The sequence below is a fragment of the Herpailurus yagouaroundi genome, unplaced genomic scaffold, assembly GCF_014898765.1.
Source record: "Herpailurus yagouaroundi ecotype Mexico unplaced genomic scaffold, PumYag 140, whole genome shotgun sequence".
NCBI lineage: Eukaryota > Metazoa > Chordata > Mammalia > Carnivora > Felidae > Herpailurus > Herpailurus yagouaroundi.
In genome coordinates this window covers 59,749,790-59,767,437 of record NW_024412395.1, presented here as the reverse complement: position 1 = coordinate 59,767,437, position 17,648 = coordinate 59,749,790, and the positions used below count along the sequence as shown (strand labels likewise).

The following is a 17,648-nucleotide window of genomic DNA, read 5'->3' as shown; positions in this document are numbered from 1 at the left end:
TATAAAGCAAGTGACCAGGAGTAAATGAGATGCTTCTTTACTTCTCACATCCAATATATGTGCTTCACAGAAAAACGACCAAAAGTAACAGTCCCACAAAATACAACAGCTAGAATTACAAAATCCATTCATCCGAGGGTGGTGGGAGGCAGGAAGGGGAGTTGGGAGGGTAAATGGCATAGGGAGAAAGAAAGTATTCAAATCAGTCCAGGCACAGGGGCTGGCAAGTGCTAGAGAAGAGATGCAGAAAAACCTGTGGTCCATTCAGACTCACTGGTGTTAAAAATCCATATACTGGTGTCAGGAAGATTCTGCCTTATACACACTAGAGACAGAAATCCCAGTTCCTCAGAGAGAAGGGAACATGCAGAGGGTCCTTGGCAGAACGGGACCTGCCTTCCCTGGTGGAGGAGTTGATAAGGAAAAGAGCGGGGCGCCTGGGTGGCGCAGTCGGTTAAGCGTCCGACTTCAGCCAGGTCACGATCTCGCGGTCCGTGAGTTCGAGCCCCGCGTCGGGCTCTGGGCTGATGGCTCAGAGCCTGGAGCCTGTTTCCGATTCTGTGTCTCCCTCTCTCTCTCTGCCCCTCCCCTGTTCATGCTCTGTCTCTCTCTGTCCCAAAAATAAATAAACGTTGGAAAAAAAAAAAAAGGAAAAGAGCTCCTACAGCCTCCTTCCAGTCCCACCCATCTCCCTCCTCTGGATGGCAGGTGACTCAATGGCCTGCAGGGGTCTTCAGTTTGGCAGGAGACAGATGTAGTGAAGAGAATTTCTCAGCAGAGGTTGAGCTACTCAGGGAAGACTACAGGTAGTCTGTCTTATGGAAAAGTCCGTTCCTTAAGAAAACCACCAAGAGAAGAAGCACAACTTGAGAAGGTATGCTTTGCCAGGGTTCTTTGCTTCATTGGTGCTGATTATGAACAGAGGAAAGAGAATGGGGAAGAGGCTGATAATACATGAGGATGGCACTGTTGTGAGGAAAGCCAGTGGCAAACCAAATCCAAAGTAGTACAGCCAGTTCTTTTCTGTGTTTGACAGCCAGTGGTGCATTTCAATTCCTTACTGAACCAACGATACTCAAAGCAGTATAGAGAGTAGAGGAGGGACATATGCAGAAGACTAACCTGCATATGGTCTAGAAGACTAGACCTACAAGGTAGATGGGAAAGAGACTCACAAACATCCCCTGGATCAGGAAAGGAGCCTGCAGCAAAAGGTTGAAGAGCATGTCAGCAATAATTTTGCTGACACTAGGGAATAGGTGAGGCTCCCTCCCTGATACTGGATCATGCTAGATCAGCTGTGTCGTTAAACCAAATGGCACTGACGACATTGCTAAGCACAAACACGGACGTAAGGAAGAATTCTAGCCACAGCCAAACATCTCCATGTAGTGATGGATCACCAGTAACTTGGGCTGTTACTGAATGTAGCACAGGAATAAACACTTGATAAACAAGAGGAGACTTAACCAGAATACTCCACCATTCCAAGTGCAGCACTGGAAAATTCTGATGATACACGGCTCACTCTCTTGCTTCCTTTCAATACTTTGGGCTCTCCTCTGCGCCACGACACTGCTTGCCCTTCTTCAATACAGCTCCTCTCTCTTTGTTGAGTCCAAGCATCTAGCTTTGAGATGGTTCAGATTCCCCAGAATGAGCCTTTGATTCTCGTGGCAAGGTCCTGGAGAAAGGTTTGACACTGTCAGCCATTTCTTCACCACCCAAACTACACAGAGAGAGAAACGTCTCAAAATCTTTGATCATGATGGATTTGGCTGCTCTGCTGCCTGGCTCCTTGCCCACCATGGGCTGCTCAGCCCCTCCTGGCTTCTCTGGGCCCGCCACCAGCTCCCTCCCTGGTGCTTCCGGGGCTGGGGCTGCTGCACCAGCACTGGGCATGCCCAGGGCTGCACTGGGCCACCGGGAAGTCAGGCTGGTGCCGAACTGAGCCACGCCATGCTGCCCTGGGTGGAAGGGCAGAGCATGCTACTCTTGATCTCAGAGTCGTGAGTTTGAGCCCCATGCTGGGTGTGGAGCTTACTTCAAAAAAACAAAAAAAAAAAAAAAAAAAAAAAAAAAGATTGTGAGGTCCTTGAATGCAGAACCCTGTTTTATTTATCTCCATATCCACAATGCCAGTAAAGTGATTTGAAGACTTCATGTGTTCATTATATGCATATTGAAGGAACAAATCACACTTAGCAACAGTCATAGAAATGACCTAAAAAACATCATGAAGGGAAATAGAACAGCTGTGTATATAGTTCTATAATTTTTAAAAATGGTGAAATCATTATTTGAATCCCATAATTAGTTTTATAACTGCTAGTATTTTTTTTTAATTCTTAACGGTAATTGACATACAATGTTATATTGGTTTCAGGTTTATAACATCATGATTTGAAAAGTCTGTACTCCGTGCTCACTATGATAAAGTTGGTCACCAAACATTGTTATTACAATACTATTCCTTATGCTGCAGTTTTCATTTCTTTTTTTTTTTTTTAATTTTTTTTTAACATTTATTTTTGAGACAGAGAGAGACAGAGCATGAATGGGGGAGGGTCAGAGAGAGGGAGACACAGAATCCGAAACAGGCTCCAGGCTCTGAGCTGTCAGCACAGAGCCCGACGCGGGGCTCGAACTCACGGACCGCGAGATCGTGACCTGAGCTGAAGTCGGCCGCCCAACCGACTGAGCCACCCAGGCGCCCCCAGTTTTCATTTCTGTGACTTATTTTATAACTGGGAGTTTGTACCTCTTGATCCCCTTCGCCTATTTTGCTCATCCCGCCACACTTACCTCCTTTCTGGCAATCACCAGTTTGCTCTCTGTATTTAATAGTCTGTTTTGTTGTTGTTGTTTTTGTTTTTCTGTATATAAGTTAATCATATCATATTTTTCTTTCATTTTTTTTTTATAAAGGGGCCAGGCATTTTCATTTTGCAAAGGGGGCTTGTGTATTATTATTTTTTAATGTTTTACTTTTGAGAGAGAGAGAGAGAGAGTCTGTGTGAGTGGGGGAGGTGCAGAGAGAAGGGGAAGAGAGGATCCAAAGTAGGCTCTGCACTAACAGCGGAGAGCCTCATGTGGGGCTCAAGCTTACAAACTGTGAGATCATGACCTGGGCTGAGGTTGGACGTTCAACCGACTGAGCCGTCCAGATGCCCTGAAATTCTTTTTTTAATTTATTTTTTAATGTTTATTTATTTTTGAGAGCAAGAGAGAGCATGAGCGGGGGAGGGGCAAAGAGAGAGGGAGACACAGAATACGAAGCAGGTTCCAGACTCTGAACTGTCAGCGCAGAACCTGATGTGGGGCTCAAACCCATGAACCGTGAGATCATGACCTAAACCAAAGTTGGACGCTTAACTGAGCCACCCAAGTGCCCCTAAAATTCTTTTTTTTAACGTTTATTTATTTTTGTGAGAGAAGGAGGGGGGAGGGGCAGAGGGAGAGAGAAAAAGGGAGGGAGGGAGAGAGAGGGGATCTGAAGCAGGCTCTGTGCTGATAGCTGTGAGCCCCATGTGGGGCTTGAACTCATGAACTGAGATCTGAGCTGAAGTCGGATGCTTAACCGACTAAGCTGCCCAGGCATCCCTTCTTTGTTTATTTTACTTAGCATAATAACTGTTGGTCCTTCCATGTTGTTGTAAATGGCAAGATTTCATTCTTTATGGCTGAGTAATATTTTGTTGTATGTATACACACACACACACACACCACATCCTCTTTATTCATTGGACACTTGAGTTGTTTTCATATCTTGGCTGTTGTAAATAATTCTTCAATAAACATAGGATTCCATATCTCTTTTCAGATTAGTGTTTTTGTTTTCTTTGGGTAAGTGCCCTGTAGTCGAATTATAAGACTGTATGGTATTTCTATTTTTAAGTTTTTGAGGAACCTCTATACTGTTTTCCATACTGGTTGTACCAATTTATCTTCTTACCCTAAGAGCATAAGGGTTGTCTTTTCTCCACATCTTTGTGAATACTTGTAATTTTTTCTCATTTTGATACTAGCCATTCTTACTGCTGTGAGGTGATATCTCTGTGTGGTTTTGATTTGCATTTCCCTGATTACTGGTGATATTGAGCATCTTTTCATGTGTGTGTCATTTGTATGTCTTCCTTGGAAAAATGGCTGTTTAGGTCTTCTGCCTATTTTTTAATCATACTACTGGGTTTTACTTGGTGTTGAGTTGTGTAAGTTTTTTATATATTTTATTAAATTTTTTTTTTAACCTTTATTTATTTTTGAGACAGAGAGAGACAGAGCATGAACGGGGGAGGGTCAGAGAGAGAGGGAGACACAGAATCTGAAACAGGATCCAGGCTCTGAGCCGTCAGCACAGAGCCCGACGCGGGGCTCGAACCCACATACCGCGAGATCGTGACCTGAGCCGAAGTCGGCCACTTAACCGACTGAGCCACCCAGGCGCCCCTATATATTTTAGATATTAACCCCTTATTGGATGTATCATTTGCAAATATCTTCTCCCATTCAGTAGTTTGTCTTTTTGTTTTGTTGATGGTTTCCTTGTTGTGCAAAAGCTTTTTATTTTGGTGTAGTCCTAATAGTTTATTTTTGCTTTTTTTTCCCTTGCCTCAGGAGACATATCCATAAATATGTTGCTAAAGCCAGTGTCTGAGAGATTACTGTATATGTTTTCTTTTAGGATTTTTATGGTGTCTGGTCTCACATTAGGACTTCAATCCATTTTGACTTTACTTTTGTGTATGGTGTAAGAAAGTGGTCCAAGTTCATTCTTTTGCTTGTAGTTCTCCAGCTTTCTCCACACGATTTATTGAAAAGGTTATCTTTTCCCCATTGTATGCATATTTTTGCCTCCTTTGTCAAAGATTAATTAACCCATTCAAGCGTGGATTTATTTCTGGTTTCTCTATTCTGTACCATTGATCTGTGTGTCTATTTTTGTGCCAGTGCCATAGTGTTTGTGTTTTTATTATTATAGCTTTGTAGTATATCTTGAAATCTGGGATTGTGATACCTCCAGGTTTGTTGTTCTTTCTCAAGATTGCCTTGGCTATTCAAGGTCTTTTGTAGTTTCATAAAACTTTAAGATTATTTGTTTTAGTTCTGTGAAAAATGTTAATAAGGATTGTGTTGAATCAGTAGATTGCTTTGGGTAGTATGGACATTTTAACAATATTAATTCTTCCGAGCCATAAGCATGGTATCTTCCCATTTGTCTGTGTTGCCTTCAGTTTCTTTCATCAGTCTCTTAGTTTTCAAAGTACAGATCTTTCATCTGCTTGGTTAAAGTTATTCCTAGGTGTTTCATTCTTTTTGGTGCAGTTGTAAAATAAATTGTTTTCTTAATTTCTCTTTCTGCTCCATTATTAATGTTAGAGGTGCAACAGAATTCTGTATATTTTTGTATCCTACAATATTACAGATTTCATTTATTCTAATAGTTTTTTGGTGGCATCTTTAGGGTTTTCTGTATATAGTACCATGTCATCTTAAGATAATGACAGTTTTACTTCTTCCTTACCAATTTGGGTGCCTTTAAAAATTTTTTTTTATCTGCTGAAATTAGGGCTTCTAGTACTGTGTTGAATAAAAGTGGTGAGAGTGGACATCCTTGTCTTGTTCTTCATCTTAGAGGAAACACTTTCAGTTTTTTCACCATTGTGTATGATGTTAGCTGTGGGTTTTTTTCACATATGGCCTTTATTATGTTGAGGTGTGTTCCCTCTAAGCCCACTTTGTTGAGAGTGTTTATCATGAACAGATGTTGTGTTTTGTCAGATGCTTTTTCTGCATCTATTGACATAATTATGTGGTTTTTCTCTTGTTAATGTGTATCACATTGATTAGCGAGTATCAGTTCTTGCATCCCTGGAATAAATTTCACTTGATTGTGATGAATCATCCTTTTAATGTGTTATTAAATGTGCTTTGCTAAAATTTGTTGATGATTTTTGCATCCATCTTCATCGAATATATTGGCTTGTGTTTTTCTTTTTCTGTATTTGTCTGGTTTTAGTAGCAGGGTAACATTGACCTCATATAGTGAATTTGGAAGTTTTCCTTCCTCTTCTATATTTTGGAATAGTTTGATAAGAATAGGTTATTAACTATTTTTTAAATGTTTGGTAGAATTTATCTGTGAAGCCATCTTGTCCTGGACTTTTGTTTGTTGGGAGTTTTTTGATTGCCAGTTCAGTTTTGTTACTAGTAATTGGTTTGCTCACATTTTCTATTTCTTCCTGATTCAGTCTTAGAAGATTGTTTCTGGAAGTTAATCCATTTCATCTAGGTGGTTTAATTTGTCGGCATACAATTTTTTATAGCATTCTCAACAACCCTTCGTTTTTCTGTGGTGTCAGTTGTTATTTCTCCTCCTTTGTCATTTCTGATTTTATGAGTTCTCTTTTTTTGTTGATGCGTCTTGCTGAAGGTTTATCAATTTGGTTTATCTTTTCAAAGAATCAGTTCTTAGTTTCATTGACTTTTTCTAATTTTTTTTTAAGTCTCTGTTTCATTTGTTTCCATTCTTATCTTTATCATTTCTTTCCTTCTAACTTTTTTTTTTTTTTAAGTTTGTTTATTTAGAGAGAGAGTTAGCACACCCAGGAGCAGGGGAGGGTCCGAAAGACCAGGAGAGAGAGAATCCAAGCAGGCTGGGCTCTGACAGCGTGAAAGGAGCTCAGTCCCACAAACTGTGAGATCGTGATCAAAGCTGAAATCAACAGTTGGACACTTAACTGACTGAGCCACCCAGGCGCCCCTGTTCTTTTTTCTAATTCTTTTAGGTGCAAGATTAGTTTGTTTATTTGAGATCTTTTATGTTTCTTGAGATAGGTTTATATCACTATAAACTTCCTTCTTAGAACTGCTTTTGCTATATCCCAAAGATTTTGTACTGTTGTGTTTTCAGTTTTGTCTTTATGTATTTTTTTATTTTCTCTGATTTCTTCATTGACCCATTGGTTGTTTAGTAGCATGTTTAGCTTCCATGTGTTTGTGTTTTTTCTAGTTTGTTTTTTTTTCCTTGTAATTGATTACTAGTTTCCTACTGTTGTGTAGGATAAGATGCTTGGTTTGATTTCAGTCTTCCTATTCCTAAATTTATTGAGACTTGTTTTGTTACCTAACGTGATCTATCCTGGAAAATGTTCCACGTGCATTTGAAAAGAATGTGTATTCTGTTGTTTTTGGATGGAATGTACTGTATATATTTGTTAGGTCCAATGTGTCATTCAAAGCCATTGTTTTCTTGTTGTTATTCTGTTTGTATCATCTATCCACTGATCTAAGTGGGGCATTAAAGTCCTTTACTATTGTATCACTATTGGTTTCTCCCTTTATGTCTGTTAAAATTTGCTGTATATATTTAGGTGCTCCTGTGTTAGGTGTCTGATATTTATAGTTGTTACATTCTCTTGTCAGATGGATCCTTTTATCATTATGTAATGTCCTTGTTTGTCTCTCCTTTTATTCATTTATCTATTTTTAATGTTTATTTACTTAGCAGGCAGGGGTAGGGCAGAGTGAGGGGGAGAGAGAATCCTAAGCAGGCTCAGGATTGTCAACGCAGAGCTGGACATGGAGCTCAAACCCATGAACCGTGAGATCATGACCTGAGCCAAAATTAAGAGTTGGATGGTTGACTGACTGAGCCACCCACGTGCTCTGCTGCAGTCTTTCTCTTAAAGTCTATTTTGTCTGATAGAAGTATTGCTAACCCAGCTATTTTTTCCCCCTTCTTCTGCATGAAATATATTTTTTCATTCCTTCACTTTCAGTCTCTATGTGACTAGATCAGAAGTGAGTCTCTTGTAAGGCAGCATTTTTTTTTTTTTTATCTACTCACCCTATATCTTTTGTTTGCAGCATTTAGTCTGGTTACAGTTAGAGTAATTATTGATGGGTATGTACTTATTGCCATTTGGTTAATTGTTTTCTGATTGTTTTTGTAATTCTTCCGTTAATTTTCTTCACTTGCTCTCTTGTGATTTGATGGTTTTCTTTATGTTATACTTGGAATCCTTTCTCTGTTTTGCTGTGTATCTAATATTGGGTTTAGATTTGTGGTTACCATTGGGTTTATATGTAACATCCTGTATGTATAGCAGTCTGTGATAAGTTGATAATTGCTTAAGTTGGAACACCTTCTAACAGCACTAAATTTTTATTGCCCACCCCCACATGTTGTGTGTGTCATATTTTACATCTGTTTGTGTATCCCTTGGAATTTTTGTGGATATAATTTGTTTTACTATAATTTGTGTTTTAACTTCTGTACTGGCTTTATAAGTCATTAATCTGGGGCACCTGGCTCATTTGGTTGAACATTACGTTCAGCTGAGGTCATGATCTTGTGGTTCATGAGTTGGAGCCCTGCATCAGACTCTCTGCTATCAGCACAGAGCCCCCCTTCAATTCTCTGTCCCCCTCTCTCTGCCCCTCCCTTGCTTGTGCTGTCGTCTCTCTCTCTCTCTCTCTCTCTCTCTCTCTCTCTCTCTCAAAAATAAGTAAACATTAAAAAAATTTAAAAGATACAAGTCGTTAATCTACTACCTTTACTATATGCTTGCTTTTATTTGTGAACTTTTTTCTTTTCGTAATTTTCTTCTAGTTATGGGCTATGGTTTTCACTTAAAGAATGCTCTTTAGCATTTCTTGTAAAACTGTTTTGGCGTGATGACCTCCTTTAACTTTTGTTTATCTGGGAAACCCTTTATTTTTCAATTCTTAATGATAATCTTGGTAGGTAGGGTATTCTTGGTTGTAGGTTTTTTTCCTTTCAGTACTTGGAATACATTATGCTACTCCTTTCTGGACTGTATAACTACTAGTAGTCTGTAGGTTATGTATCCTATATGTTCAGAATTAAAAAAAAAATCTATGGACATTTTTCTTCAAAGAAAATCTTAGCCAGAAGCAGAATTTATAAAACAGATAGAAGTGGAGGTCCACAGCCATTTCTGCCCACTCTTATTTTCTCTTCTCAGACTTCACTCCCGCTGCAGGGCCCCCTCCCTCACTTTTAAGGAGACTTCTTCGAGCTTTTAGGACTCTGCAGAGCAATTAGAAGATAATTGGAATATCTTAGTTCATCGTTGATATGTTTTCTTAGGCTTGAGAAGACTCAGTATAGTCTGAGAGTGTGACTGAGATGGCTTTCCTCTTTTTTCTTTTTTTTTAAATGGGACTCACTCCCAAGAAATTTTGAGCCAGTGCCTTCCATTTTCCTCTTTAACGAATGTACTTTTACTAGATGGAGGTATAGTTGCATTGTCCTTAGAGTTATTTCAAAGCATGATGGTTGAGGGTTTTGAACATGCTTTATGCTCTTGATGAGTGTTTTTTTTTAATATAAGAAATTATCTCACTTATTCAACACCTATGTATTGAAAATTTATAATGTGCCATTTTAAAATGTAACTGCTAAGCTAGTATTTCCTTTCTTTGCCATGTAGTTTTTATTTTTCTGTCCTTTCTGTTCCCTTTTTATATGCTTAAGTTCACATCAAGGGATGGCTAAATTGTCAAGCTGGACTAGTATAATAACCCCATTCTCTTCCCACTTTGCAGGCAAAACCAAGATTGATTTCGCTAAAACAACAGTTGTATCATCCTTCTCAGTTTTCCATGACCTCTTTTTTTCTGCACAGTGAATTCAATTCAGTAGCCATTTATTTTGCTGATGCCAGTGCAGACATTGTACATGGTGCATTGCGAAGGCAGGAAAGACTTAGGTCTTTGTTCTCAAGGGCAGTCTTTCAGTCTTCTCTGCCACGACCTTGTATGATTAGACTCACCTTTTCAGTTAATATTTCTTGAGCACTTATTATGTAAGGCACTTAGTTTTAGTACTTTTACTAACTCAGTTTTCAAAATAATGGTAGATAATATTATTTCTATTTTATAGATGAAAAAATGAGGGCGGAGAAATTAAGAAACTTTCTCAACTTAATATAGTGCCTTTGCTCATATTCTTTATGCTCAGTGTCTGTCCTTCACATTAAAGCTTATTAGCTCCTTTATGTAGATCCTTCCCAGATTCTGCTGTTATCCAGATTTATAGCACTCACTGTTTCTGACTCTTCAGGAATTTAACCATAATGTGTTTAATGATGATTCTTGATTTTTTATTTATTTTTACATTTATTATTTGTCTTGATTTTTTTAATTTCAAAAGCGTATATTGTTTCCTTAGTAACAAATTATATGTCTGTGACTGTATAGTAGACACTAACTGAAATACTCCTTATTCTTTCATCTTTCTAAATGATTCTGAGCTCCTTGAGGGGAGAAACTGTATCTTATAATTTGTATTTTTCATAGCCCAGTGTAGTACCTTATTCTTAGTCGGTGGTAGTGTGGCTTATGGATATGGGTTTCTACCTTCTATTTTATTTTACTGCTTCAGTTTCTCAGAGCTCTGTGTACTGAAATGTGGGCTGACTAAACCTAGTAACTGACCATTCTGAGAACATCTTATATTTTGTCGGAAAATTCAAACATACTGAAGTTGCCAGCTCATTAGAAACTATTTTGATGGACAGAAGTTTGTCTAGGCTGGTATTTCTTTCCTTTGTAGGACTTTAAATTCAGAATGGACCTGACCTGAGGATTTGCTTGTGGATTATGATTGGGAAGTATATGTGAAAAGGATATCTTAGATTTCAGGAAATAATAGATACCGTTAAGTCATTTAATTCTTTTAACAAACTTATGGGATGAGTTCAGTCATCATTATCCCCATCTTATGTATGAGGGTTCTGAGACATAGAAAGAGTAGGCAATTTAGGTGTCTTGACCAAGAGCATGTGGTAAACCAAGGGGAATTTGAACCTGGCATTTTGACCACTGGTTTGTGTTCCTGATTACTGCTCTGCAGCCACCTCTGCTATCGTCACAGTGCCATATTTATTGGTAACTTTTAGTATTTGTTCACATTTAACCTGGATCTATCACAGCTGATGATTGATATATGAAACAGCCTTGGTGAATATGGTCTTATAAAAGACATTTGAAAGACTTTTTAATTTGTTTTCACATTTCCTTTCAACAGTATATTCAGTATATACAGGCATATCCTGGAGATAATTGCGTGTTTGGCTCTAGATCACTGCAGTGAAGCCAATATGACAGGAAAGCCACATCTGCAGTTATTTCTTCAATCAAGTTTTGAAGCCTCGAAATCATCCATGAGAGTTGGAATTACCTTCTTCCAAACTTCTGTTATTGTCGATATTTTGATCTCTTCCCATGAATCAAGAATGTTTTTAATGTCATCTAGAATGGCGAATCCTTTCCAGAAGGTTTTAAATTTACTTGCCCAGATCCATCAGAGGAATCACTGTCTCTGGCAGTTATAGATTTTTGAAATATTCAAATAATAAGACTTGAAAGTCAGAATTACTCCTTGTCAGAATTACTCCTTGGTCCATGGGCTGCAGAGTGGATATTGTGTTAGCAGGCATGAAAATAACATTAATCTCATTGTACACCTCCATCAGAGCTCTTGGGTGAATAGGTGCAGTGTCAGTAAACAGTAATAGTTTAAAAGGTATCAGTTTTTCTGAGCAGTAGGTTTCTACAGTGGGCTTAAGCCCATTCAGCATACCATGTTGTGAACAGATGTGTTTTCATCCAGGGTTTGTTATTTCATTTACACAATCAGGCAGAGTAGATCTGCATAATTCTTAGGGACCCTAGGCCTTTCAGAATGGTAAATGAGTATTGGCTTCAACTTAGTCATCAGCTGTGTCAACCCTGACAAGACAGCCTGCCCTTAGACAGTCAGCTGTTAAGTTCTCCTCTCTAGCTGTGCAAGTCCTAGATGGCATCTCCTAAAGATGCTGTTCTAATAGAAGACTGTTCTGTCTACATTGAAAATCTGCTGTAGAGTAAACCAACTTCATTAATGATCCTAGCTAGATCTTCTGGAGAACTTGCTGCAGGTTCTATATCAGCACTTGCTGCTTTACCTTGCAATTTTACATTCTAAAGGTGGCTTTCCTTTCTTAAACCTTACAGATCAAACTCTGCTAATTTCAGACTTTTGTCCTACAGCTTCCTCACCTCTCTCAGCCTCCATAGTACTGTCTGGATTGGGCTTTGGTTTAAGGGAATGTCGTGGCTGGTTTAATCAGAAGATTAATCAGACCACTGAAACTTTCTCCAAAGAATGTTTTGCTTTCTTATAGTTCATTTGTTCATAGGAGTAGCACTTTTAATTTCCTCCAGTAAATTTTTCCTTTACATTCACAACTTGGCTGACTGGTGAAAGAGACCTAGCTTTTCGCCTTTGTTGGTTTTCTTCATGCCTTTCTCACCAAGCTTAATCATTTTTAGCTTTCGATTCAAAGAACAAAATCATTTGAACACTTAGAGGCTACTGAGCAGTTGTTAATTGGCCTAATTTCAATATTACTGTGTCTCAGCAACTAGGGAGGCCCGAGGAGAGAGGGAGACAGAGGAACAACTGTTGGTAGAGCAGTCAGAACACACACAACACGTATTCAGTTCTCTATCTTATAGGGATGTGGTTTGTGGTACCCCAAAACAACTATGGTAGGAACATTAAAGATCACAGATCACCGTAACAAATATATATAATTTGGAGTTTGAAATATTGCGAGAATTGGGGTGCCTGGGTGGCTCAGTCAGTCAAGTGTCTGACTCTTGATCTTGGCTCAGGTCATGATCTCATGGTTCATGAGATTGAGCCCCACACTGGGCTCAACACTGGCAGCGCAGAGCCTGCTTTGGATTCTCTCTCTCTCTCTCTCTCTCTCTCTCTTTCTCTCTCTCTCTCTCTGCCCCTCCCCTGCTTACAATCTTTCTCTCAAAAATAAGTAAATATAAAAAAAATACTGCGAGAATTACTAAAGTAGGACACAGAGACATTAAGTGAGCAAGTGGTGCCTATAGAGTTGCTGGACCAGGGTTGCCACACAAACCTTCAGTTTGTAAAAAATGCAGGGCCTGTGAAGTGCAGTAAAGCAGAGTACAATAAAATGAGGTATACCTGTATTTAAAATCATTATTTTCCAGCTTAAAGTTTAGGAACTTGTTGACCATCCCAATATAGAATCATGGTACATCATCAGGATTGGAAAGTTACCTTAAGAATCATCTCCCCACTCTTAAATCTTCTTTATAGAAATGCTGCCAAGTACTTACCCAGATTAGTCTTGATCAGATTACTATTGATTCTGTAGTGATTCAATATCTATAGAAGTCACCCTTCCATTTTCTTTAGTTTTATTTTATTTTTTTTCATTCAAACTTGGGTCTTAAGTCAATTCTTCAAAATTGTAGAAAAACTCATTTATGTTACAGAATAAACACCAGAACGCAGAGCTTTAATGAGTTGCCAAAAAATTATACAGTTGTTAATACCACAAGTCTGTAGTCACTCAGTAAATATGTGAGACCCTGCAATGAACTCCTCATTGTTCTAGGTGCTGAGGAAATGGGTGAAGAGAGGAGACCCAGTCCCTCCCCTTATGGGCCTTATAGCTAACGATCAAATGAATATTACCAATAAGCACACAGTTTGTTGGATGTTTATGAATGCTATGAAGACAAAACATGAAAAGAGTTAAGGATGGTGTGTGTGGTACTATTTCACAAAATGATAAGATAATATTTTACCAGAGCTGATGGAAGTGAGGGGCAAGTAGCACAGATATCTGATGGAAGAGTATTTAGGAAAGAGCATTTATGAAAGAGCAGTTAGTGCAGATGCCCTGAGGTGAAAGCAGGCTTGTGGAATCAGCAAGGAGGTAATTTGGTGGGAGCAGTTTGAGAGAGGGACAGAGTTCTAGAACAGTGGTCAGAGAGTCTAGAAACAGATCATAGAGAGAATCTTGTAAACCATGGTAAGGGCCTCCGTTCTGAAGGAGAAGGAAAGCCACTTGTTGCTTTCTGACTGGGGAGTGATACAGTGTACACCCTCTAATATTTTTAAAGGGTATTTATATTTAAAGCACTGTGCTAAAGCTGCCAGGATATCAGTCAGATAATATCCTTGCTTTCTGGAAGCATGTTATCTAAGGATACATTGTAAATAAGTTATAATAAAAGCATAAGTGAAATTAGTTGCTATTATTTAAGTATAAACAGAGCTCTATAAGTGGAAGAGTTTTAATTAAAGAAATTAGTGAAGAGCTACAGTGTACTGAACCCCAGAAATCCCCAGTCTGTTTCTAGTCAAAGTGAGTGAGCTTCTTAAGGAGCCTCTCCTCTTTTAATAGTTGTTTTAATGTAGCTACCTCACCCTTGAAAGGCTCAAATGGGGGAGGACCAACGAGACAGTCTTAATAGATTGTTTTTATTGTTCTTTAGATGTAATTATAAACATATTAAAAGTATAGAAATTTATTAATATTAGCACTGCAGCTACTCTAACATACCCTTTATAGAGGACAGAACATGCTCCTAAACTTAAAATACTAGAAAAGAGTTGAAACTATCTCTCCACTTGTAGGAATGTAAAAACAGAACAAAAACCCACGATCCATTCCCATAGTTGAGACATCACTGGTCTTTCAATTTTCAAATAGTATCCTTCAATTTTATTTTCATTATCTTAGTAAAATGTGAGAAAATTATGATTAAGGGTGTTTTTTTAACTACCCCAAAAGATAAATTTAGAGCACTTTTACGCCCTTAAGATTACTGCAGATGGTATTTTCAAACTTCCTTACTTTCTTTGTCTTAACATACAGATTAATTTAGAGTGTGCTTTGAAATATAAATGTATTATTCACATAAAACTTCTTTAACAAAATGGTTGTGTAACCTGTATCTCCGAGATGCAGTTGCCAATTGAAAAGAAAGTACCAAATTATGGGGATGGCACACTGACCTTGTCTCTAGTACCGGTGAGGGGAGGCCTTCCACTGAACAGCTCTGTGTGTCTTATGTCCTGCTCCTGCAAATTTCTACAATGCATTGGCAGAGACCCTCAGTTGGTTTTACTTCTCTGAAGACTACTCAACAGCCAGCTACCTGACCTAGGTTGACCTCTCTTGGTCTTGTATCCTACCTAAGTTAAAGTGATCTTCCTAGATGTCTTGTTGCTGGGAAACTCTAGGAATTTCTTCCTTACCTGATCCTTCAACTAGCAGTTAGGTATCAGATTTGCTTCCCCAAGCAAGTCTTTATATGCTCTTGCTAATCCAAAGTGATCATTGTATTATCTCACATTTTTTCTCCCAAAGAATACCTAATGAATCCTTTGTTTTAAAATGCAAAATCCAAAAACAGAGTACTTAACCATTGTTTTAATTGAGATATAATTCACATACCTTAAACATCACCTTTTTAACTGTAGTTTAGTGGTTTTCAGTATATTGACAAGGTTGTGTATCCATCATGCACTCTTATTATTTGCCCCCTCCCCCCCAAAATGTTGTACCCATTAGAATTCACTCCCCAGTCTCTTCTCCTCCTAGCCCTTGGCAGCTCTTAATCTGTTTTCTGTCTCTGTGGATTTGTTTATTCTGGAAGTTTCATGTAAATGGAATCATACAATATGTGGGCTTTTGTGTCTGGCTTCTTTCACTTAGCATAATGTTTTCAAGGTTAATCTATGTTGTAGTATGTACCAGTACTTCATTCCTTTTTGTATTGAACAATATTGCATTGTATAGATCACCACATTTTGTTTTCCTGTTCATCATTGATGGACATTTGAGTTGTTTCTGCTTTTGGCTGTTAGGAATTATGCTGCTGTGAACGTTTGTGTGCATATTTTTTGTATGGACATTTTTTCAATTTGCCTCATCTTTTGAGTAGTTCTCTGTTTCCTTTGGAAACTCAGCTTCTATCCCTGCCTACAGGGGATCTTAGAAACCTTTAATAATACCATCCCCATTCTTAAAACTTTATTGTTTGTCAGTGGAATTAGACCTCACTTTTCCAAGAACCATCTTGAGGCTAATGTGAATAGTTGGAGGAAGTAAGGCAGGATTGGTAAAATCCCCTGGATTGTTGGATTTATATTTTAGGAAAGGGTTGGTAATTACCTTTCCTATAATATATGTAACTGATAGAACTTTGAGTGTGGAGAGGTTTCACTACCAATTCCTTGCCCTGCTAAGTAAAACTAAATGTCTCTATTGTATTGGAGGGAGGACAGTTGAGATCCTTGCACTGAATTGATTTTATAAGTAGATAATAATAATAATAAAGCATCTATGTAGTTTGGTCTGTAGAATGGAGTTTTTCAACACAGTTGTTGCATTTTACTAGGGTAGGCTTTTGGGAAGTGTTTAATACTTGAATAATTGAATATAATATATAGCAGTAACACATTCCAATACTCAAGATATTTATTTTGTTGGTCAAATATCTGAGAATGCAGAGGTGGGTGGTATGTTCATACATGGAGTATTCAGGCTTTGAATTACTATGTAGACCAAATTCTACCTCATCTCATTAAATTTCCTAAAAAGAACACCAGGGAATCCATTTCTATCGGTTAGTCATAGCTTATGCTATTTTCTACCTGTTTTAACCTTATACTTCTAGCAGGAAGGAGAGGTAAGAATCTGTAAGCACTTGGCAGCCACTAGTTATCTACTTCACTGTGATCCCATTTTACAGATGAAGAAATTGAAAGACTTTTGAGATTATTTGAATGTTGCTTTGATTTCTTCCTTTTTTTAGGCCATTGACATTCTGTACTTTCAGAGTAATTTTCTTGCCAGATTAGTTTGTAGATTGTCAACATTTCCTGAAATGAAAAAAGTAAATTGTTTGAGAAAACTGAAAGGATACTCTTAAACATTTTATTAATGACAGCGTAAGCCAGATCAAGTGAGATTAATGCTGCTCCATATATGATTAAGCTATAAACTTTATTTAGGATTATAAAGAACAAAATATGAAGGCCATTTTAATGTTTTGTAATTTTTTGTTGTTGTTGTTTCAGTGAAAAGTGTAAGGCTAGAGGATTTACCGTGATTGTGGATGGCAGAAAATCACAGTGGAATGTGGTGAAAACAGTAGTCTTAATGCTACAGGTAATTTTATTTTTGTCTATCAGGAAATGGTTTTATTTTATAGCAACAGATAAAGTGATAATGGAAATGCATTTCATTTATTGGACTGTGCCCAGACTTCTCGGCAGTGACTGAGTTCTGAAATGGACACTACTGGATTTTTAAAATTCAATTCTTAGAGGTATGACTTTGATTAGTAAAATAAATTTCAGACCTAAAGGTTTGTAAATGATCAAAAATAGTATGTCATGTTTAATAAATTTAATAAGTAGGCCAGTGAGACTAAAAGTGTGATGTTGTCGGACTTAACTGGGAGCTTTTGCCAGGCTGTGGTATCTGCATCATCCCCTGTCTACTCCATTCTGATCCTGTAGGTAGAGAGCACGATTTGGGTAAGTCTGTTCTGAAAAAGCTTCTCATGTGGTTCTGAGCAGTCTTTTCCCTTTTGTTCCTTTCCTCCGAAAAGCACCAGGACTCATGATGGTGTTGTTATTTATTTCTAAGCCAGAAGAAATGTACTTGACAGTTGTGTCCTTGGGGATTTTAGCAGCCCACAAACCAGCATTTAATAAACAGCTGCAGTTACAAAGTCTGTGGTCTGAGCCTAGTCTGTGTTTTTCTGTGTTCCTCACAGAACGTTTTCAT

General features: G+C 38.1%; 1 protein-coding gene and 1 pseudogene across 6 annotated transcripts in view; one reads left to right on the top strand and one right to left on the bottom strand.

The window, feature by feature from the left end:
• SESTD1 (SEC14 and spectrin domain containing 1) overlaps positions 1-17,648 on the top strand; it is a 163,132-nt gene that overhangs the window by 63,737 nt on the left and 81,747 nt on the right. For all 6 annotated transcript variants that reach the window (XR_005790400.1, XR_005790399.1, XM_040475531.1 and 3 more), the window contains one exon: positions 16,934-17,024. Coding sequence is in view for 4 of the 6 variants with exons in the window: in XM_040475531.1 (XP_040331465.1) it covers positions 16,934-17,024 (91 nt within the window). In the remaining 2 variants the exon portion in view is untranslated. The remainder of the gene's footprint in view (positions 1-16,933; positions 17,025-17,648) is intronic.
• Positions 654-1,902, bottom strand: LOC121030196 (etoposide-induced protein 2.4 homolog; annotated as a pseudogene).